General features: G+C 35.8%; 1 protein-coding gene across 2 annotated transcripts in view; it reads right to left on the minus strand.

Moving 5' to 3' along the window:
• The window catches only part of gtdc1 (glycosyltransferase-like domain containing 1), a 252843-nt gene that overhangs the window by 103785 nt on the left and 125886 nt on the right, over positions 1-23172 (minus strand). For both annotated transcript variants that reach the window (XM_028806517.2, XM_028806518.2), the window contains exons 3-4: positions 21731-21898; positions 10724-10897 (exon numbers count right to left, since the gene is read on the minus strand). In XM_028806517.2, the coding sequence (XP_028662350.1) occupies positions 10724-10897; positions 21731-21898 (342 nt within the window). The remainder of the gene's footprint in view (positions 1-10723; positions 10898-21730; positions 21899-23172) is intronic.

A 23172-nucleotide genomic window follows, 5' to 3' on the forward strand; every position in this document is an offset into this window, starting at 1 on the left:
ATTTGTTCTATTAATATACACTGAATTTTAACAAGATAAAATTCTTTTTTTTTTCTACAATGTATTTCATTTTTATGCCCTAGAGTACAATAATTCATTCATATTGTAGCGGAAGGTTTTTTTTTTTTTTTGTAGAGACAACAACCTCTTGAGAAATCAATCTTTTAAAGAAAAGGAGTGCTTGTTTTGAGTGAAAAAAATAAGTATGCATTGCAAGCAGTGCAGCATACACTGAAAACTAATGATAATGTTTAAGTAGCTGGAACTGCCCTAGTTTCCAATGTATGACTTTTGTTCTAGCACCATTAGGTTTCAACACTTTGCTATTATTTTTGAGAAATGCCAAAGGACAACAATGCAAATTATTTATAACTCTAAAGCCCCTTTAAATGATTACTTATGCATTCATATTATTTCCCTTTCTTTCCTCTCAGAATGATAACAGTAAATAAAAGAGTAAGGTGGACCTGCCACACATCAGAAGAAAGACTGTAACAAAGAAATACAGCAGGCGGAATTACACTAAATATATAGAAATATTTTACAGAAAATTTAGGAATGACTTCTACAATAAGGAGGAGTCAGTAATTCTAAACTTCAAGAATACAGGAGATAATGCAAAAGCAAAAAGAATCCCCTACAATTTTACAGTATTTGGTTATTTTAATGTATTTTTAAATTGCAACCCTTCCAAAACAACTAGAATGTGGAAAACATAAATACAAACATATATAAACAAATACATAAGCACCAGAACTATTTAAATATGCTTCATATTACCATCCTTCATAAATACTATAAAGTTCAAGGCGCTTAGAACTGTGAAGCCACATAGGTTTTTAATGACAGGCACAAATAAAAACATACTTCAAAGCAAATATCATTAAAAATCACCTCACATTTTTGCCTTTGGTCTTACTGAACATTTTTCAAGGACTGGACAAACTAGAGCATTTTAAAAAAAGACTGCAGGCATGTTGAATGATTGTCAGCCATGCAAATAATCACTTACTTACACTCTATGCGTTTGCTTTGGATAAGGCAAATTACCATTTGAAAATGAGCTGAAAAACACTTTGGGCAAGAAGCTTGCTTCTTGAATCTTAGCACTTTTACAGCATGTTTCTTCCACATACATATAGTTCAATCTTCTGCTTTTTGCTAAAAATGAAGTAATAACTTCAAAAATGTTTCACTAGTGGCTAATAGCTCACTGTAGTATTAAGTGAACTTCTGCATTAAGTGCATACACTTTAGCTCCCTGAATTCATATAAACCTTTAGATACTAAGAAAATAATAAAAAAAAATATTTTATATATATGTATATATAATCCTTCACTGTACCTATTAATGATTCATAATAACAAATACTACACTGTAAAAGAATAATAATACAATAGTAATAAAGGATAATCAATACAAAAGTACAAACACAAATTCATAATATAGCTTCACTAAAAACATTACAATAAAAGTATAATTTTGAAATATGCGAAGATAACAAGTCTACCAGACCCCATTAACAATTATCGTAAATAAATTTTATCAATTAATATTACTCACATAGTCACCATAACAAAAGTAATACAAATAAATAAAACAGTCACAAACAATGAATTAGAAAAGAATTTGAATTATCATTCTTGTTTTTGAAAGTAGAAGGTAACAGATTTTATATATATATATATATATATATATATATATATATATATATATATATATATATATATATATATATATATATATATATATATATATATATATAGAATATTTCAAAAGATTATATGAGACTGTCAGCATCTAGGGACTGCAGCCCTTCATGCCACTTTGGTTGTGGAGGATTTAACCAGAACAGAATGTCTTATCATTTTAAATGGTGATCCAGCATAGGTGGAATCATATATATTTGACTCGTGATGTGAAGGGCTTGGTTGCTCAAGACAGACAAGAAAAACCTACTATATGTCACAGAATCCTAACGTTTCAAAAACATCTCAGGCTTCAGACATGCAACTTGATTTGTGAACACCAGACAGCACAATGACTGGTAAGACACAGACTTAATAAAGCCCCTATTAAGTGGCTCTGGGGCTTGGCCCCAAAGTGACTCACCAATGATCTTGTCAAAGTAATTAAGGTTGAAGTCTGAAGGTGAGCAAAGGCAATGGCTGAAATGTCAGAGAATTATGAAGGCCAGGAAAGAAAGAGGTGGGTGAGAGGGAGTGAACACCAACAGATTTGTAGAAGAGTCAGACAATTATGGCAGTGTTTTATATGACTAGAAAGAGAAGAAGCCTTTGCTTTGTTTGAATACACCAAATATAAACAAGCACTTAGTTTTCCTCTGAAGACTCAGAATGTTATATAAAAGCAGGGTCCTCACACTGTCCTTTTATCCATACTGATCACGTTCAGCTCTACTGCCTTGTTTAGTGGCCTAACAAACCAAAGATTTAAAGAAATTCCAGGAGACAGCTAGACAGGTATCCATAATTATTGAAACTAAAAGAATGACTTGACACATTTATGTTACAGAACTATTATGAAGAAACTGGGAATAATTTCACTTGATGACATTACATGTTGCCCAGACCTTTAGTAAATCGGGGAGAATATTAACCTTAAAGACCCATGCCAACTGCTTCATGGATTTTTTTTCTCCCTAGTGTCATTTTGCTTTTAAAGAGGAAAAAAAAACATAAGTATGATTCATACATCTAGGAAAAAACTTTTTTAATTATTGAAAGAAATTATTAAAGGATTGTTTTGGTAGTGGTTTTATTGTATAATGTCAAGCAATTCTTGCAGTAAGGATTTTTCTTTTCTGAGAATATTATTCAAATGATTTGTAGACCAGAACAGATTAGTAATTCTAAGCCTTACCATTTACTCTTCCATTAGTGGTAAAATATTTTATTAAAACAGATACCTCATGATGAACACACAGGTGTAAATGGGATCAAGTTATATGGTGAACTAATGGAGTGTCCCTTGGGAATGTGCATCTCATTGTTAAGGTTAATAAAACAAGAAACAATTAAAAACACAGAATGCAGCAGTTAAAGACTAATTAAAGCGACTAAGGGTTATGAATCCTAACAACAAAGTAACTGAGCACAAAAACTGTTGTTTGAGCAGCAATAATTTGCTTCTAATTAAAAGAAATGGGTTAAAACAAAACTTGCAGCTATTGCAGCCACACTTGAGGCAGCTGCACTCCTATATCCTGGGCACAGATCAATGCCTTCTTGTATTTGGTATTTTTAACTTTACAGGAAGTTTATTAACTATAGAGGCATTATAATATTCACAAAATTGAAAAAAAAAACAACTTGTCCACATTTGCTGATTATATTTGATCAATAGACAATATATTACATTCCTTCTTCTTTCCATACTAAACCAGAACTGTTATAAAAATAGGAAGCTACATAATCTTTTACCTGAAATCTAACAAAAAGAAACACATTTTCAAAGACTTCTAAGGAATCCATAATCTCAAATAAAATGGAATGTTCGCTTTATACCATTGTGACAGTCACCTCCCACATACTTCGAGTTTTCAAGACCGTTTCTCACAATAGCAGTGCCCACAGGAAAAGAAAATGGTGCTGAAAAGGGCACAGTTTATTTTTCATTACTTTAAAATGTGTTTGAAACGACAAAGATATGACAGAGATAAATTCAATAAACCAAAAAATCCTATAAAATAACCTATAATACGAGAGAGGTATGTGGTCAACACTGAGCAAGTTAGTGTACTAAATGAGTTGATAGATAGATAGATAGATAGATAGATAGATAGATAGATAGATAGATAGATAGATAGATAGATAGATAGATAGATAGATAGATAGATAGATAGAGTACAGACTACAGTCTGAATACACAAGAATGACTAAAAAAGGAAGAATATTAAAAAGAAAGTTGAGAAAAGCCAAGCAAAATGACACCTTTTATTGGCTAACTAAAAAGATTACAATATGCAAGCTTTTGAGGCAACTCAGGCCCCTTCTTCAGGCAAGATGTAATGATTACATCTTGCCTGAAGAAGGGGCCTGAGTTGCCTCAAAAGCTTGCATATTGTAATCTTTTTAGTTAGCCAATAAAAGGTGTCATTTTGCTTGACTTTTCTCTACATTCATAATGGCTAACACGGTACAACACCCTAGTACTAAAAAGAAAGAAAAAATTTTGACTTGACAGCTACAGTAACAGTGTGGCATTATGCAGGCAAATTGCTGTTGGTAAAAGAAGCCCCAGAAGCACTTCATCACACACTTCTGCCAAATACTTTATTAGTCGAAAGTACTCGGTAATAGTGTGTCAGAGAGAGGATGTGCAACTTTGTTCATAATGGCACTCAGTTTTGTTTTAATTCTACTATCCCAAGAGGGCCAGAGTTTATCCTACAACTGAGCCTTCCCTATTAATTAGTTTATTGATGTGGTGGGCCTCTCTTAAAGGGTGTTACTGGCTATGCACACTATACCATAGAAAAACATGCTGCCATTATCTGCATTAAAGGAACACAGTCTCCTACGAAAAAAAAGAGCTTGCTCTGCCCATTCTTATATAGTTCCTCTGTGTAGTGAGAACAACCCAACCTGTTGTTAATGTAGACTTTAAGAACTGAATATACTCTCGAATAAGTCGGGTCTTGAAACCTGAAAAATTGATCATAAAATCAGACCCTGACTTATATGCCCGTTCAAAAATACAATCATTTTTTTTCTTTTTTTAACATCTTGCTTCCTCCAATCTTGCACCAGTTTCTCAGACACATCGCATTTTGTTGCAGCAGCGCAGTTACCAATTTCTTTCGCCACTTTAATGACTTTTAATTTAAAACCAGCTTCATATTTTCTTCTGATCGAACGCTCCATCATAGATAAGGGATGCTTTTACGATAAAGGTGTATGAGGGTGTGAGATACAAAAAACACAAAACAGTGCAAACGTCACTTTGGAATAGTTCAGGTATTGCCGTGTGGTCATGCAGGCACAATACATAGAAAAAAAAAATGCAGCGTGCTCCGTGGTTACTCTCTCAGGTGGATGTTAGCGTATCATAATCTCTTGGACCAATAGTATGTATTTTCCGCATTCGACTTATACGACCAACATAATAAAATACCAGAAATTATTATGGTAAATTCAAGCCCCAACTTATCCGCGGGAGAACTTAAATGTGAATATATACGGTTCTTGTGCACCACCTATCCTTCCACTCCCTCAATAGTGACTGGATATAGAGGCTCTTTGGTGCGTCAAAAGTTAATAACCAGTTCCTAGGTTTCATTGATGTTAAATTGCAGTCAATCCAACCTGTTGCCAATGTGGACCCCAAGTACTTGTGCACCACCTATACTTCCACTCCCTCAGTAGTGACTGGACATACAGACTCTTTGGTGCTTTGAAAGTCAATAACCAGTTCCTTGGTTTTGTTGATGTTAAGTTGCAGACAATACTTTCTGCACTAAGAAACAAAGCTCTCAAACTGACTCATATGCTCTGTCTCATCCTCCTTATTGATACACTCCATTAATTGCAGAATCATCAGAGAACTTCTGCAAGTGACATGACCTTGTGTTATATTTATTGGCCGAGGTGTTCAGGTTGAAGAGAAAACGAGACAAGACTGTTCTTTCTGGTGCTTCAGTGTTGCTCACATCTATATCAGAGACAGTCCATGACCCTCACAAATTGTGGTCTGTAGAATAGCTAATCCATTATCCTGGACAATATAGGCTCATCAACTTGGATATCTTTGCGCCTACTTGACCCTTAACAGGGAAGGTTCAATGAAGAAATTTTAAAAAAATGGCTTTGTCCAGGTGAGATTAAGCTTTGTGCAGCAGATAAATAACTGCATACTCTACTTCAATGTTTGTCTGATAGGCAAAGTACAGTGGGTCCAGGTGGTCTACAAGAAAAGGAAAGAAGACAAATATAGTCCACGAACAAGGTCTGAAATGTCTTCATGATGTGAGACATAAGTGCCACTGGTCTGTATTGATTAAGTGAAGATGCCCCTTCCTTCTTTGGAACATGATCAATGCAGGATGTTTTCCACACCAGTAGTAATTTCTGGAGCCTTAGGGACAAGTTGAATAGGTGAAAGAGGATACCACAGAGTTAGTCAGCATAGACCTTAAGAACTCGAGGACTGACTCTATCCATTCCCACATTTTTTTCCTGTCTGTAGCTTCCACAGTTTTCTCCTCACTTGGTCTTCAGCTATGGATAGCCAATACTGATGATCAGATGTGGACTTGTCACTGGCCAATTCAGTTGAAGTTGTAGGAGTTGTTGATGTATTAGGGATGGTTTCGGGGGCTGATAAATGGGAAAAGGTGGCAGTGGAAGGGAAAATCTATTAAAAATTGTTTCAGGGCATTAGTTTTGTCCACATTTCTTTCAAGCACCTGAGCTCAGTAATTATGCCGAGTCCATTACAGACATTTTTCATGTTATTCTGAGTGAGTTTGTTTTTAATTTTAGCTTTGTAAGCTTCTTTTCGCTTATACAGCAGCTTTTTCTTCAACACTTGCTGTGCATGCTTCAGAGCCACTTTCGCACTGGATTTGAATGCTATCTTTTTTCATTTAGGAGACCTTTTAGTTCCTTAGTAATCTAGGACTTGTTGTTTGGAAAGGTACTACTGCGTCGGCACAAAAGTTAATATAATTTGTTTTGCAGTGCCTGAGTCCCCCCTATATCATCCCCATGTGGCTTGCATATTATTTCCCAGTCTGTCATTTGGAGGCAGTCATTCAGAACCATTTCGGCCTCCAGGCCCCACTTCATCATTCTCCTGGTGGTAACAGGTTGCTGTCTTATAACACCTTCTAGCTTGGAATGAGATTAATCATGATGTGGTCAGATCTGCCTAAATGTGCCAGAGGTTTACAATTAAAGGCACGTTTAATGCTTCAATTAAGCATTTCCTTGAGTGGAATATGACACCAACTGATTTAGGTTTGTCATTGTTTTCTTCCAAAGTCACATGGTTGAAGTCATCACATATAACTGCAGGGTCAGAATAAGCCATCATTAAAGTATTGGTAACAGTGAATAATTTCTGTTGCTTAGTCCCAATTTGTATAGAGTGAAATAAAACATTAATAAAGATGATGCAAGTTATCTCAAAGGGCAAATAACGTGGGCAAATTACGACAGCCAGAATTTCAATGTCTGAATTACAAACTCTAGTTTAAAAAGTAATATGCTCCCTTTAACACCATTCCTCTTTCACACAGATGACCAGCACTCCTCCTTTTTTCGACACTGCAACCAGTCTCTCTCTGTCTGCTTGAATAAGATGAAATCATTCCAGCATGAACACAGTATGAATACAATTACATTTAAAATATATAATAATCACAATTAATTTTTACTTATAGTGAACACAGTCCCAGCCCAACACTTGATAATTTGTTGGGCACTTCTTAAGATCAGGCCTCTAAATTAACTAGCTCTAGCTAGCTAAGTAGCTATACAGGCAATAAGGTGTCAAGTTTGTCAGAGTGCAAACATTGAATAGGACAATAAAAATACAGTGGTGTGAAAAACTATTTGCCCCCTTCCTGATTTCTTATTCTTTTGCATGTTTGTCACACAAAATGTTTCTGATCATCAAACACATTTAACCATTAGTCAAATATAACACAAGTAAACACAAAATGCAGTTTTTAAATGATGGTATTTATTATTTAGGGAGAAAAAAAATCCAAACCTACATGGCCCTGTGTGAAAAAGTAATTGCCCCCTTGTTAAAAAATAACCTAACTGTGGTGTATCACACCTGAGTTCAATTTCCGTAGCCACCCCCAGGCCTGATTACTGCCACACCTGTTTCAATCAAGAAATCACTTAAATAGGAGCTGCCTGACACAGAGAAGTAGACCAAAAGCACCTCAAAAGCTAGACATCATGCCAAGATCCAAAGAAATTCAGGAACAAATGAGAACAGAAGTAATTGAGATCTATCAGTCTGGTAAAGGTTATAAAGCCATTTCTAAAGCTTTGGGACTCCAGCGAACCACAGTGAGAGCCATTATCCACAAATGGCAAAAACATGGAACAGTGGTGAACCTTCCCAGGAGTGGTCTGCCGACCAAAATTACCCCAAGAGCGCAGAGACGACTCATCCGAGAGGTCACAAAAGACCCCAGGACAACGTCTAAAGAACTGCAGGCCTCACTTGCCTCAATTAAGGTCAGTGTTCACGACTCCACCATAAGAAAGAGACTGGGCAAAAACGGCCTGCATGGCAGATTTCCAAGACGCAAACCACTGTTAAGCAAAAAGAACATTAGGGCTCGTCTCAATTTTGCTAAGAAACATCTCAATGATTGCCAAGACTTTTGGGAAAATACCTTGTGGACTGATGAGTCAAAAGTTGAACTTTTTGGAAGGCAAATGTCCCGTTACATCTGGCGTAAAAGGAACACAGCATTTCAGAAAAAGAACATCATACCAACAGTAAAATATGGTGGTGGTAGTGTGATGGTCTGGGGTTGTTTTGCTGCTTCAGGACCTGGAAGGCTTGCTGTGATAGATGGAACCATGAATTCTACTGTCTACCAAAAAATCCTGAAGGAGAATGTCCGGCCATCTGTTCGTCAATTCAAGCTGAAGCGATCTTGGGTGCTGCAACAGGACAATGACCCAAAACACACCAGCAAATCCACCTCTGAATGGCTGAAGAAAAACAAAATGAAGACTTTGGAGTGGCCTAGTCAAAGTCCTGACCTGAATCCAATTGAGATGCTATGGCATGACCTTAAAAAGGCGGTTCATGCTAGAAAACCCTCAAATAAAGCTGAATTACAACAATTTTGCAAAGATGAGTGGGCCAAAATTCCTCCAGAGCGCTGTAAAAGACTCATTGCAAGTTATCGCAAACGCTTGATTGCAGTTATTGCTGCTAAGGGTGGCCCAACCAGTTATTAGGTTCAGGGGGCAATTACTTTTTCACACAGGGCCATGTAGGTTTGGATTTTTTTTTCTCCCTAAATAATAAAAACCACCATTTACAAACTGCATTTTGTGTTTACTTGTGTTATATTTGACTAATGGTTAAATGTGTTTGATGATCAGAAACATTTTGTGTGACAAACATGCAAAAGAATAAGAAATCAGGAAGGGGGCAAATAGTTTTTCACACCACTGTAGTCCCTATTAAATGGAAAATGCTCAATACGACACCTTTGTGTGTTAATTTTGCTTAGTTGTTCCATAAAATTCTGTGTATTTTTTTCACCATGATTGTTCACAAACATTTACCATGACATCCATAGGTGTAATATCCTGAGTTGCTTATTGCAGCTTTATTATCTGCACTTTACAACGAACAAGAGGCAGGTACTCATGCTCAGAAAAGATCAATAAGATCCTAACAGGATATTTATACTACTTACCCAAGTGGAAAAAAATCTAATTGGCCAAATGGCAAGGAAGGCTAGAAAAAAAGGGTACCTAGGCCAACAAGGGCACATCTCTGATGAAGTGCTTACTTCTTAATTACTTTGTATAAATTACTCTGACAATTTAATCACAAACAGATATCCATTCATTTCTAATTCCAATTATTCAAAAACAGAATATAGGCCTCATCCTATATCACCAATATTGCTTGTGTGGTTAGCTAGATATAAACAAGCACATGATAGCTATACAAATATGACAATGCTAGTAAAATAAATTGGAGGAAAGGTTTCTTGTACTTCTGTATGCCTATATCAAGGGTTTCTGCCTTCTGCATAAATGCAACACCTTCCATGGATCACCATACAATAATTTAGAACACAGCCTACTAGGGTCTTTCAGTGACAGCTGGTCATCACTGGCTGATACTGGACTATGTAAACCATCCTCTGGGATGAAGATTTTTGGATCATCATGAGATTCTGAAAAACAATGTGCATTCTAAAAAAAATCCACAATGTGTATGCATCCAGAACAGTAGCTGTCATGGTATATGGTGCCACTGCACAAAAATGCCTCTGCTACATGTTAGGGACCATTTTACTGAATAAAAAAATGCATTGGATTTCCCGTTATGCAGCACATAACCTTTTGTTGCAGGCCTGTCTATAAATTAATTCTGATTGATGACTGTATGTCACAAAACTAATTGTGATTAATAATTTTTGATTTTTTTTTCTTTTATGCGTTTCCCCTTTAAAAGTGGTGTCTGAGTTGACTGGTAACAGGCAGGTTTATTATTATAAGTAGTAGCACATCATTCTTACGTGGAAGGATTGCATCTTTGTAATGTTTTTTTGTCCAAACCATTTAATATGGCTTAACATTACCTGTTTATTAACAATAAGACAATTTCCCTTTAACAGTGAAAAATAAAATAAGCATATTTATTATTTTCTCATCTGTATATTCCCCCAATTATTCTTAATACTTTTGTACTTTTTTTATTTCCCACTGCAAAAATACTTAAATAAGCCTAATATTGCCAACTCTACAATCAAAGCTAATACTTTATGATGGAGTATTTTAAAAATAAAGCTTTTTACAGGGTATACTAAATTATATTAGTATATTTGTGTTCTAGACAAAACTCAAGTTCCTAGTTCTAGAAAGTAGCTAATCTAAACCTTGTCTTAAACAACGGAGGGAACATCATAATTCTTACTGAGCGGATAAGCATTCTTACTATTTAAAGTAGCTATCAGCTAGCAGAAACAATGAGAAGACCAACCTCCTGACATCTGTAAACTTGATAGGAAAATAAATCACTTGACACTTTGGCCTGATAAGTTTTTCCAGATCTTTGGGCCTGTGGTCAGGAATGAGCTTCATAAAAGTGCTGATGGATGTAAGAAAGGATTCCATGTTGAAGGTAGAATTGAACACTACCATATCAGCCACCAAACTGAAAAAAGTAACAAAAGCATACTGTTACTTTAAGAACATTTAAGCAGAACAGCTTAGTTTATCTATGAATGCATAGTTAGCAGATATAACGATTTTAATTAGCATAATGAACACAATGATCACATTTTTTTAAACAAAATTATCATTTGCAATATGACATGAATATATATTTAATAACAAAGCTGACTGTAAAAGGATTTATGTAGTTAAATGCCAAATCTAATATGATTTTAGCAGTTGAACAAAAATCCCACTTCAAAGAGCTTAACAAAGACAAAATAAACAAACATTTTTATTTTCAATTAAATTACCTAAACTATGCATTTAAAAGCATGAGTTCTGATAAAAAATTGGAATCTTTTTATCTGCTTAATGTAATTTTTATAATACAACTGGGTGGCATGGTGGTACAGTTGTAGCACTGGTGCCTCACAATAAGGAGAGCAGGATTTACAACTCTTACAGTGCTCTGTGTGGAGTTTGCATGTTCTCCCCGTATCTGTATGAGTCTCTTCTGGGTGTTTCGGTTTATTCTCACAATCCAAAGACTTGTAGGTTTGGTAAATTAGCTTTGTTAAATGTATCCTAGCAAGTGTGTGTATGTGTGTAGGTGTGTATGTGTTCGCCCAGCAATACAATCAAGAGTTCATTCTATTTGCACGGAGCTAGTTGTAAAGATACCTTAAAAGTAGCTAAAGGAATACAAAGGGACTTTAAAAAGAATAATGCTTTTATTATTATTATTAATATTATTATTAAACAGATGCCTGGATTGGAGCAAAAACAGTTTAGTAAATCAATATCACAAGATCTTTTCATTTGTGTTATTATAACTACACATAAGGCTAACACCTTTATCTAAGGTGACTTACAATATCAGGATACAGTACAACAGTTTAAATGCATTTTACAATTAAACTCTTAGAAAGGATGTTTCAATATATCAATATTTAGGGGTTAAAAAACCCACAATAAAAAAAACATACCCGCAAAAGCACAAAAATGGCTTTACAGATTTGATGGAATTCATGAACCTACTGCACTCCTTTGATATGACCCAGCACGTTAGTCAGCCAACACACAAAGAGGGGCACATGTTGCATTTAGTGATTATTACAGGATTAAAAGTTGATACGAGGCAGATCGTGGATATTGGTTTATCAGACCATTTTCTCTTATTATATAATGTAGAAATACTGATAGCTACAATTAATGAGAAGCATATTGTTAAAAAAGTCAATTTTGATTCATCTGCAGCTTCAAAGTTTGCTAATATTTTAATCAACCAGTCCATTTGTAGTGCTTACTACAATAGTGATAATAATGTAAATAATAAGATGGGGAATTTCAATGCTAAAGTGAGAGCTGCCCCTGACACAGTCGTTCCTGAAAAATCCTCCAGCACTGTTATAACATGGAAGACACAAAGACTGTCTGATTTAAAGAAAACATGCCAGAGAACTGAGCATAAATGGAGGAAATCTAAATTGATAGTTCACTGTGAAATATTGAAGACTAAAATAACCGAATACAACAACATAGTTTTACTCTCTACAATTGATTGTTTGCCAAACCCACGTCACTCAAAGGAATGCCTCCAAAATACTTCCACTGAAACTTGTGAGGCTTTTGCTGTATTTTTTAATCACAAAATTAATGATATTAGAAATAATTTAGCATATCCTCCCAATACTGATCCTATTAAACCCTGGTATTCCATTTTAAGCAAATTAAAATCTTTCAACAGGATAGATTTACGTGATCTATAGAAAATAAATTCTCAACTGAAACCCTCTACCTGAATCCTTGAATTAAAACCAACAAGCTTTTTCAAAGAAGTATCTGATGTGCTAATTGAAGGTGTGTTTGGCATAGTAAATTCATCAATAGATATGGGGGTCTTCCCAGACTGTCTTAAGACTGCTGTTGTTAAACCCCTGCTCAAGAAAAAATAATCTCAGCTCCTTAATTTTAGACCTATTTCTAACATGCCTTTCTTAAGTAAAATTCTACAAAAGGCAGTCATTACACAGCTAAATGATCACTTGAATAAACATGGTATTCTTGATAAGTTTCAGTCGGTTTTTAGAACAAATCACTGTACAGAAACTGCACTGGTTAAAGTAGTAAATGACTTGCGGGTTAATGTGGACAGAGGCCGTTTATCTATTCTCACCCTCTTAGATCTGACTGCCACATTTGACACCTTTGATCAAATATTCTTATAAACCACCTTAGTCAGTGGGTGGGCCTCTCTGGCAGTGTCTTAAACTGATCTGAGGCTTACTTAACAGATAGAAAATTCTTTGTTAGTTGTGGTAATTATACTTTGATGTATTGTATATCGTGTTTCACAAGCATCTATCCTGGGTCCACTGCTATTTTTGATCTACATGCTTCCATTAGGTCAGATTATCTCAAGGCATAACATGAGCTACCACAGCTATGCTGATGACAAACAACTGTATTTATCAATAGTGCCCGATGACCCCGACTCTCTTGGTTCACGGACCAAATGTCTTTCTTGTGTTTCTGAGTGGATGAGTAGTAATTTTCTCAAACTAAATAAGGAGAAAACAGAAATCTTAGTTATTGGCCAAAATGGATATAGTGAGGGTATTAGAAATAAACTTGATCCACTGTGCTTAAAAGTGAAGACAGAGGTAAAAAATTTGGGGTTAATTACCAGGACAGCATTTTTTCCACTTAATAAATATAGCAAATGTTAGATCCCTTACAACTTTGTAAGATGCTGAAAAATCAGATGACTAGATTACAGTAATCCCTCGCTATATCGCGCTTCGCCTTTCGCGGCTTCACTCTATTGCGGATTGTATATGTAAGCATATTTAAATGTATATCGCGGATTTTTTGCTGGTTCGCGGATTTCTGTGGACAATGGGTCTTTTAATTTCTGGTACATGCTTCCTCAGTTGGTTTGCCCAGTTGATTTCATACAAGGGACGCTATTGGCAGATGGCTGAGAAGCTACCCAACTTACTTTTCTCTCTCACTCTCTTGCGCTGACATTCTCTGATCCTGACATAGGGGGATTGAGCAGGGGGGCTGTTCGCACACCTAGACGATATGGACGCTCATCTAAAAATGCTGAAAGATTATCTTCACTTTGCTCCCTTCTGTGCAGCTGCTTCGTGAAGCGACATGCTGCACGGTGCTTCGCATACTTAAAAGCACGAAGGGCACGTATTGATTTTTGATTGTTTGTTTTTATCTCTCTCTCTTTCTTTGCTCCTGACGAGGGGGTGTGAGCTGCTGCCTTCAACAGCTTTGTGCCGCGGTGCTTCGCATACTTAAAAGCCAAACAGCCCTATTGATTTGTTTGCTTTTCTCTATCTCTCTGACATTCTCTGATCCTGATGCGCACTCCTTTGAAGAGGAAGATATGTTTGCATTCTTTTAATTGTGAGACGGAACTGTCATCTCTGTCTTGTCATGGAGCACAGTTTAAACTTTTGAAAAAGAGACAAATGTTTGTTTGCAGTGTTTGAATAAAGTTCCTGTCTCTCTACAACTTCCTATGTTTCTGTGCAAATCTGTGACCCAAGCATGACAATATAAAAATAACCATATAAACATATGGTTTCTACTTCGCGGATTTTCACCTTTCGTGGGGGGGTCTGGAACGCAACCCCCGCGATGGAGGAGGGATTACTGTACTGTAATGCTCTCCCTTTCAGGACTACCCAAAAATACATCAATCGGTTGTAACTAGTGCAGAATGTAGCAGCCAGAATCCTAACTAGGAAAAGAAAATCTGAGCACATCTCTCCAGTTTTAATGTCATTACACTTTACCTGTGCCATTTAGAACTGACTTTAAAATACTTATTTTGTACAAAGCCTTAAATAATCTCACTCCATCCTATATTTCAGAATGCCTGTCACCTTACACTCTAAATCGCAACCTTAGATCTTCAAATAAGTGTCTGCTTATAATTCCAATAGCTAAACTTAAAAGAAGTGGTGAGGCAGCCTTCTGCTGTTATACATATAAAATCTGGAATAGTTTGCCAATTATTTTAACATGGCTTTCTCATAGCTACATTTTAGTGTAACCCTGATATACTGTATATGAAATGAATCATCATTTTTATCATGGCTCATGCATTCCGTAATAATCCCTACTTTTTCTGCTGTTCTTTTTCCGGTTTTTCTGTGGTGATCTGCGCCACCACCACCTGATCAAGGCACTATGCTGTGAGTACATTGATGTATTGAAGGCCAAATGTCCACATGACCATCATCATCATCATCAAATTCTTTCACATGAAGTCTGAAAACCACGGGGACTGATTTATATCATTTATGCTAAGTAGAATGTTCAGTGGGGCTGGGCGGTCTCATGACCTTGAAACCCCTGCAGATTTTTTTTCCAGCCTTCTGGAGTTTTTTTTTTTTTTTTTTTTTCTGTCCTCCCAGCAATCAGATCTTACTTTATTTTTTGGTATTACCTAATCTTATTTTTATTTTTTATAAACTTTTCTTCCTTCATCTTGTAAATCACTTTGAGCTACATCATTTACATGAAAACGTGCTATATAAATAAATGTTGTTGACTGATGTTTGATGTTGTAGAAAACAGAAAATTAGCTGACACATGTTTTACTTGTTGATATTTGTTGTTAGTAATGCTCTAACAAGTGGAACATTTTAATGCACTGCATTCCCTGTCTTGCCACAGCAGTGACAACGGTCTCACAAGGAAATGGGGAAATGCAGGATTATGCAAATAAAGGCCATCTACACAAGCAAAGTGAAAGCAGCAAAGTTTGGCAAAGCTAAAAGAACAAAAATTTAGTAAGTGCTTGCCAGGCACTGTGGCTATGAGCGTAGTCATCCAACTGATCCAGTAAGAAAGGTATTTAATATATATCAACACTGCCCCCACCATCTACTTCATCTTATTTGCAACCTTGTACAAATGCCAAAGTGTGGAATACAATTCCCATCAGCCAGTGTTCTGTGCTAGATGATTTAATTATGAACATCAATAAAAGTTCCATGTTATAAAAGGTATCAACAGCTGAATTATTTTTCTCAGCCAATTTGGCATAACAATTTCATTGTATTTGTGCTTTACTGTGTTTATCATGGAGGAGTGTTACTTGTACCTTGATGAAATAGGTGCATTTAGAAAAGGGGAAATATCACACAGGGTTATCAATTGTTTCAGCAGACCAGGGGGTGTCATGTGTGGCAATAAATCTGAGATATACTGATTATACTATATTTTTTTTTATCAGTGCATAGTATTGCATTTTTAAAAAAGCCAACACTGTTGTCCACCTATATATTGTCATTAAGTTCACAAAACTAATCAACAATTAATGTTAAGTACTTTTTGAAGTCAAAAAAATTAGGAAATAAAAAAATAAAAATGTAAATTAACCAATGGAGCCAAGGCACAAATAAATAGAATGAAGCACGATTACTTCTATAGTTGACAAAGATGTTGTTTTTCAAAATGTGATAAGAAGAGAAGAGGCTTTTGAGTATGTGAAAGTAATTAGTAAAGTTTTTTTTTTTTGGGTTGGCATTTATTCAAATCCACTGTCTACTAAGGCAGTAGTAATTTTGGGCTTTTATGCCAATGAAGAATCAAGATTTTTAGCAGTTTCTAGTTTTGAATTAAATAACTTTAATTCACCTTTGTAACATTACCAAATACCACTCTAATATGGCGCTCTGTTGCAATCTCTTTCACACCAACACCATCAAGGACTGCATGTAGCAGTAAGAAGCTCAAGTGAATTATTAACGTTAGCCCCTGGTTTAAAAAAAAACAACAAATATTGTATACAGAAAAGTTAAATAGTACTTGTGATACATCCAATTAACCAATGGGCCTACGTTATAGAATAATTGTCAACAAAAAGCAGGCACTTGAGAAATAAACTGACTCACTCATGATTTTTCTGTTCATTCAGTAAAGGTTTTGTTGACCACCACATTCCAATTTCAGGTGTTTGAATTACATCTTGATATATAACAAGTGCAAAGAAAGGTGGCACATTAAATTGCTATTTCACATGCTTTACGCACCCGTATTCAGCTTGCTCTGTCACCGCAAATGCCGTGTGAACACCCACCCTCCATCAGCCGCCGTTCACTGGATGAAGATATGTGGGTGGCTTGTGATGGATTACTTTCTGTTTAAGAGTTAAAAGTTACAAGGGCTAAAGACTAACGGCAAGAATATTCAATCAAAAATGAAAACTAATAATATTTTTAGTAAATTTTATTTTACTTCAATAAGTCTTTCCAGCTACTTTATTAGTTTTGTTAAGTTTTAGTTTTTCATTTTGCTTTTGTTAATTACTTTATTTCAGTTAATGAATTTTTTTTTTAATAATAGTTTCAGTTTGAATTTTAGTTTTCGTTAACTATAATAACCTTGTATGCTGTACCAATTATTGTGGCCAAATATGTGATATGAGGCCACTGTGCCACAAACAACAAAGAACACAGAGGGAACAAATACCACAAACCGAATATGCCAAACAGACACAAATTAGCAATAAGTAAATAAAATACAGATCATTGCACTCACAGAGTTCCACTCGTGGGCACACATTGGCCTTGCTACAAAGTGGCAATGTGGGACTAGCTGTTTCTATTATTTGAAGTTGAAGCTCTGGTGCAACAGGAATGTCTTTTTTGTTTCATATGTATCTGTACAGATGCTTCACATTTTCTTCTTCCATCAATACCTTATAAATAGTAACAGATTTTTAGTTTTTATTACTTCAAAGCGTGTCCTGTGTTTTCTGATGAGGGAAGGGGGACTGGAAAGGCTCCTTTAAAGCTGGTTTTATATGGGGCTACAGCACATGGCTAATTATAAAAGCAAATTAGCCATGTGGAGCTGAACTACCAGCACACAGAAATCAGTATTATATATCTGGAGGCAGTACAGGTATCCATTGACGTATGTCTCATCTACTAACATCCAATCGTATTTATGTCTGTGGTCGATAGCTGGTGTCTTCTCATTTCTGCCCTAATGCACCATGTGAATTCCAAACAAAACCGATTGCACTGCCAGCTATTTAAGGGTACTGTGTATATGTAAGTTATAATACATATATGTATTTAACAGCTAAATAATCAGATATGCTACAGATATACATGCATGATCTCTTTATTATTACATGTTAATGTGTTCTTTCTCTACATACTAAGAAAAAAGAGCACTGAACTGTAAAACATTTTGCTAACAGTTTCTCAGCATATCTAGTACCAGCTCCTTGCGTCCAGTCTTGTTTACTTATGTCTCCTGTGTCAGTTTCATATTTCACAGGTAACATTTTCATAAAGGCAAGTGCATCACGGCCCTTAAATGCAAAAAAAAAAAAAAAAAGGTGTAATGAACAGTGCGGCAGGTTGCCAAAGAAAGAAGGCAGTCTGAAGAACCACGAGGACACCAATCACAATTGAAGATGAAGAGGATAAACAGGCTTTCTCGAGGTCAACAACTCATCAGGGTCCTTTCTTAATGAGACAATAAATAGTCTTTTCAAGGACCATTAAACAACTGCTTATGTCTGTGTGTTTGTCCACCGCTCATTCTCTTCAATACTCTACGATAATGACAATTTGAAAAATAAGGAGATTTACTTAGAAATGAGTAATATTATTGTATTTTACACTGTACAGTATTTGACCTCTTCCCTATAATTATTTAGATATGCCCATATTGACTTGCATCCCTAGTGATGGAACGTAACCTGTGCGTAAGTCAATGTAAAAATTTATGATCAGCTAATGTACTCATCAAATGAAAATACTGCGTTTTTTTTTCTTCTTCCTTAAATGTGTGCTGTGTGGAAGGAAGGCTGGAGTACTGAGAGGCATTCATTTTATTGGAAGTACTGAGATCAGGAGTGACATCATGCATGCCCAAAGCAGAGTGGCAATGATATTATAGTATGCAAACGTGAAAGTTTTGTACATGGCTCATACAGCTCTCTGATGTCACACTGGCATCATCATAGAACTGGGAAAACAATGTTCACCTAGACCCAGAGCACGGTGAATTTCTGAGAAAATATTCAGCTAACAAGGTTAACAGCAAATACTGCTTATTCACTGTGAAAAACACTTTGTCGATCAACACTAAAGTCAATTTCTGCAGGTCCCTATAGTCTTACTGTTTTCTACACTATTTAGTAACTTATTCCATGTGTCTGTTGTTTTCTATGAGAAGAAATATCTTAATGTATGTATGAAATATACCCTTAAAATGTTTCCAGGTGTGTATTTGTATTCTTATTGAAGAACTTGTTTCAAAAAAACAGCTCAGATCCATATTAAGTCCCATAAAAATATAAACTCTTGATATCCTCTTTTAATCTTCATTTGCTTAAACTGAAATGTTTTAATGCCATTAATCTTTCCTCATAGCTCAAACCTATTAGACCCAGAATTAGCTTAGTCTCTCTTGTTTGGACTTTCTTTAGTGCTGCTATATGTGTTTTTTTTTTTTTGTTTTTTTTATAACACAAAGACCAAGACTGCACACAATATTGTAGATTAGGCCTCATTAGTGTGTTATATAGCTTACGCAAAACCTTCCTTGACATGTACTCCACAAATCATAATATATAATCTAACATCCTATTAGCCTTCTTGATAGCGGCTTCTGTACACTGTCTGGATGTAGACAGTGATGAATCCCATATGACTTCTAGGTCCTTCTTATAAGGTGCACTTTCAAGTGTCAAACCTTACATTGTGTATTTAAATTTAACATTTGTACTTACTATGTTTAACACTTTACAATATTTACATACTACTCATTTAGCCCATTACAATAACGGGGGCTAGAACAGTAGTGCATAAACATTAGTAGGAACAGTCCATATTAAATGGCAAGGGACTTTGACCTCATTCTTTTTGTTGGTCGTATTTTTCTTTCTTTCGGCCTTTCTTTTCTTGATGTTTATTTGTTGAGCTGACCGTTCTTCGTGGGCTGCCGTCATGTATTGTGTGTCTTTAATTTTCTGTGACAGTAATACTGTCTTGTACGTCCACTGGCTTGTACGTCCGTAATATACCTTTAATTTTCTCTGGCGGTAATACAGGCGTGCGCGTCGGTAATATGCCTTTAATCTCCTCTGACAGTAATACTGGCTTATATGTGGCTGTAATATGAGTCACTGTATTGTGTACCTTTAATTTCCTCTCGCAGTAATACTGGTTTGTATTTCCGTAAAACGCCTGCAACTTCCACTGACAGTAATATCACGCATCGCACCGTGCCCCGCGCATGCGCACTTCACCAGAAGACACACACACACGGACACCTGAACGCACAGAGGGATTTTATTAAAGATGATTTGTAATGCCAGTCATAAAAAAACAGCCCCTTCGAATAGCCTGTTGGAAAAAATAGAGAGAGCACAACTGCTAAGAAAAGAATGGGAAGGAGTCATTTACTAGAGTACTATCATTTAGCTGGAGGAAAAAAAAAAAAAAACGACAGAGAAAAGAGCAGAGATGAGAAAGCTATGAATTGAATGCCAGAGCCTACTGTAAATCTTTAAGGCCCTTCTCCACTTATACTCAAATTTGTAAAAAGGGCTACTAGTGCTGCGCTGGAATTCATACATCAAGAGTAAAGCCCAGTAAATAGTGTATTTTCTCAAACTGGAAAATCATCAGTTAAGTCTGTAACTATGTCATAACAATGAAAATAATGAATGAGAGTGAGCAGAAACAGTGATAGTTAGTGACTGTCAGTTTACAGGCTTGGCAAAACACTACATGAGTCACATAAAAAATTGGAATTTCATATTAGTTAAGTAACATGTTTAAAAAACTTTACAAATTATGCGTGAAAAGCATCTAGACAGAATTTTCCTTTTTTAATAAATGTGCTTTGTGTATTTTAGAAACAAATTTTAAATGATAAAGACCACAATTTAATGTTTTAAAAATATCTGAACTACAGTACTGTGCACAAGATGAAACAATGACTGAAGTGACTCTGAAATTAAAAGACAATGATTCATACAGAAATGAAAAAAAGAGCTACTGCTTTGTTTAGATTTTTCTTTTAGTTTGACAGATAATTTTAAGTACTGTATCTTCCTTAGGCTTTCAGGAAGGCTACAGTGGCATAACTTTCATTGATTAAATAGTTAGCTATGTATGCATAAGACCTTAAACACATGTGCACAAGACAGAAAGCTCTGATACATACTTACTGTGTCAACAGTTGTGTCATAAATGATTTCACAGCTTCACCCAAAGAGATTTATGCTACTAATACTGTACATTATTGCATTAAAGGAAAGAACAATTACTAGTAAGCTTTAAAAAATACTGAGTAAGTAAGTTTATATCGTTGACATATATTTATAAGATGATGTTGAAATGTGGCAAGGAAAACAAAAACTCTTTTTTTTTTTTTTTTACGGAATTATTGAGGGTCATAGAACATTTTATATATTTTTCACTATTTTCTAGTTGAGATTTTTTTCTGGGAGACAGTAGGTTTCAGTGCCAAAGTATTATTTAAAAAAAAAAAAAAAACTTCAATAATGTTTCCAAGAAAAAAAACAAATAACAAAATAGCTGTTTCCAGCTCTTTTTTCTAAAATTAAAGTAAGGCTTTGATTTATAGAACATGGTATATATAACATGATTGTTGTGTTCAAGTTTTGATTATCAAGCAACAAATAAAATGACATGTTCTTTTAAACTGGAAATGGTTGATGGGAGAAAAGTCTGCAACTGATATCAACCTAGTGAAATAAATTTCTTTGCACCCCATATCAAAATATTTAGAAGTATGAAAACTATAATACCATGACAGAACTTGATTGTATCCATACTGAAAATCTCTTTCCTGGCTCTTCCGGACAGGATATATAAGTTGATTCTCGTGAAAGTAAAGAATTTTTTTCGGTTTTGCTAGATCCGGTCTCAGGGCAATTAACTCAGCAAGGTTAAGAACAGAACTGGCAAAAAGAACTCTATGGGGGAAGAAAAAAAGGACAATGTAAGTTTAAGGTTAATAAACAGCTTCAGTACAGTCACCTGACATCTGCCAATCACAATTCTGACAATTTGACATTCACAAATAAAATTGCTTGAAAATATTTTTCTTTATAAAAATACATAATTAAAATGTTTATCTTTCAGCAACAAAATAAAACATATTCTTTAATCACTATTTTTTATCCAATTTTTAGGAAGCTGTTAGACAAAGAAGGAACTTTCATAAGTTTTTTCTATCAATATAAATATGAATACTGAAAAAATGTGGCCATATTACAGGATATGATATATATCCATATTACTAACCGAGAATAAACCGGATTTGGACGCAGGTACACGGCGATGGGACCATGAGACGTACTGCGCAGGCGCCTACAGCACGTGTCTCATAAACCGCAAGCGAAGTCTTATCCACCGCGAACGAAGGAGTCACGGCCCAAAAACGAAAGAGTTCAACTAACGTGAATGAGAAATGAAGCAACAACGCGCCCATAGCTAACGACTAACGACACAGCCACACAAAAAAGAAGATTCTGCGCTGCACCCCAGAGTCAAACGGAAGAGGCTACGGAGGCCCCACAAGTCCACAAAGATAGTACGGAAGGCGCGGGAAAGTATGAAAGGCACAGGCTTCCAAAACGCGCTTCTGAATAGGACATGAAGCAAAAACGCGCCACGAACTCTCCGTATTAAACGTACGGCATCCTCAGACGTCCAAACCATATAGCATATGTGAATCACATTACAGTGATGCATTATTAACGGTACAACCACAGAAAACGCTCCATAGTAACAGTAAGTGCAATTATCCATATTACTAACGGTAGACAACGGATAACTAATGGAGTCACGGTCATGGCTCCAAAACGATCCAGCTCAACTAACGAAGCTACAAAAGCGAGCCCGCATGGATAAAAACAATAGACGTACGCGCCTACAACGAACGTCTGAAACCGCGGAAGCAAAACTGTCTCGGCTCCAAAACCAAACAGCTCCGCATGAACAAATACAATGTACATAGACGCCTACAACGCGCATCATAAACTGCGGAAGCAAAGCAGGCACGGGTTCAAAACGAAAGACCACAACTGACGGAGATACAAACACGAGCCCACCTGGATATAATCATTGAACACAGGCGCCTACAGCGCGTGTCTGAAATGCCGCAAGCAATGCAGGCACATATCGCATACATTCATCAATGTATTTCGGGTTACGCCGACAATAATCTCTTTCAAATCTATTTCGG

Source organism: Erpetoichthys calabaricus, chromosome 8 (genome assembly GCF_900747795.2).
Source record: "Erpetoichthys calabaricus chromosome 8, fErpCal1.3, whole genome shotgun sequence".
In the NCBI taxonomy this organism is placed as follows: Eukaryota; Metazoa; Chordata; class Cladistia; order Polypteriformes; family Polypteridae; genus Erpetoichthys; species Erpetoichthys calabaricus.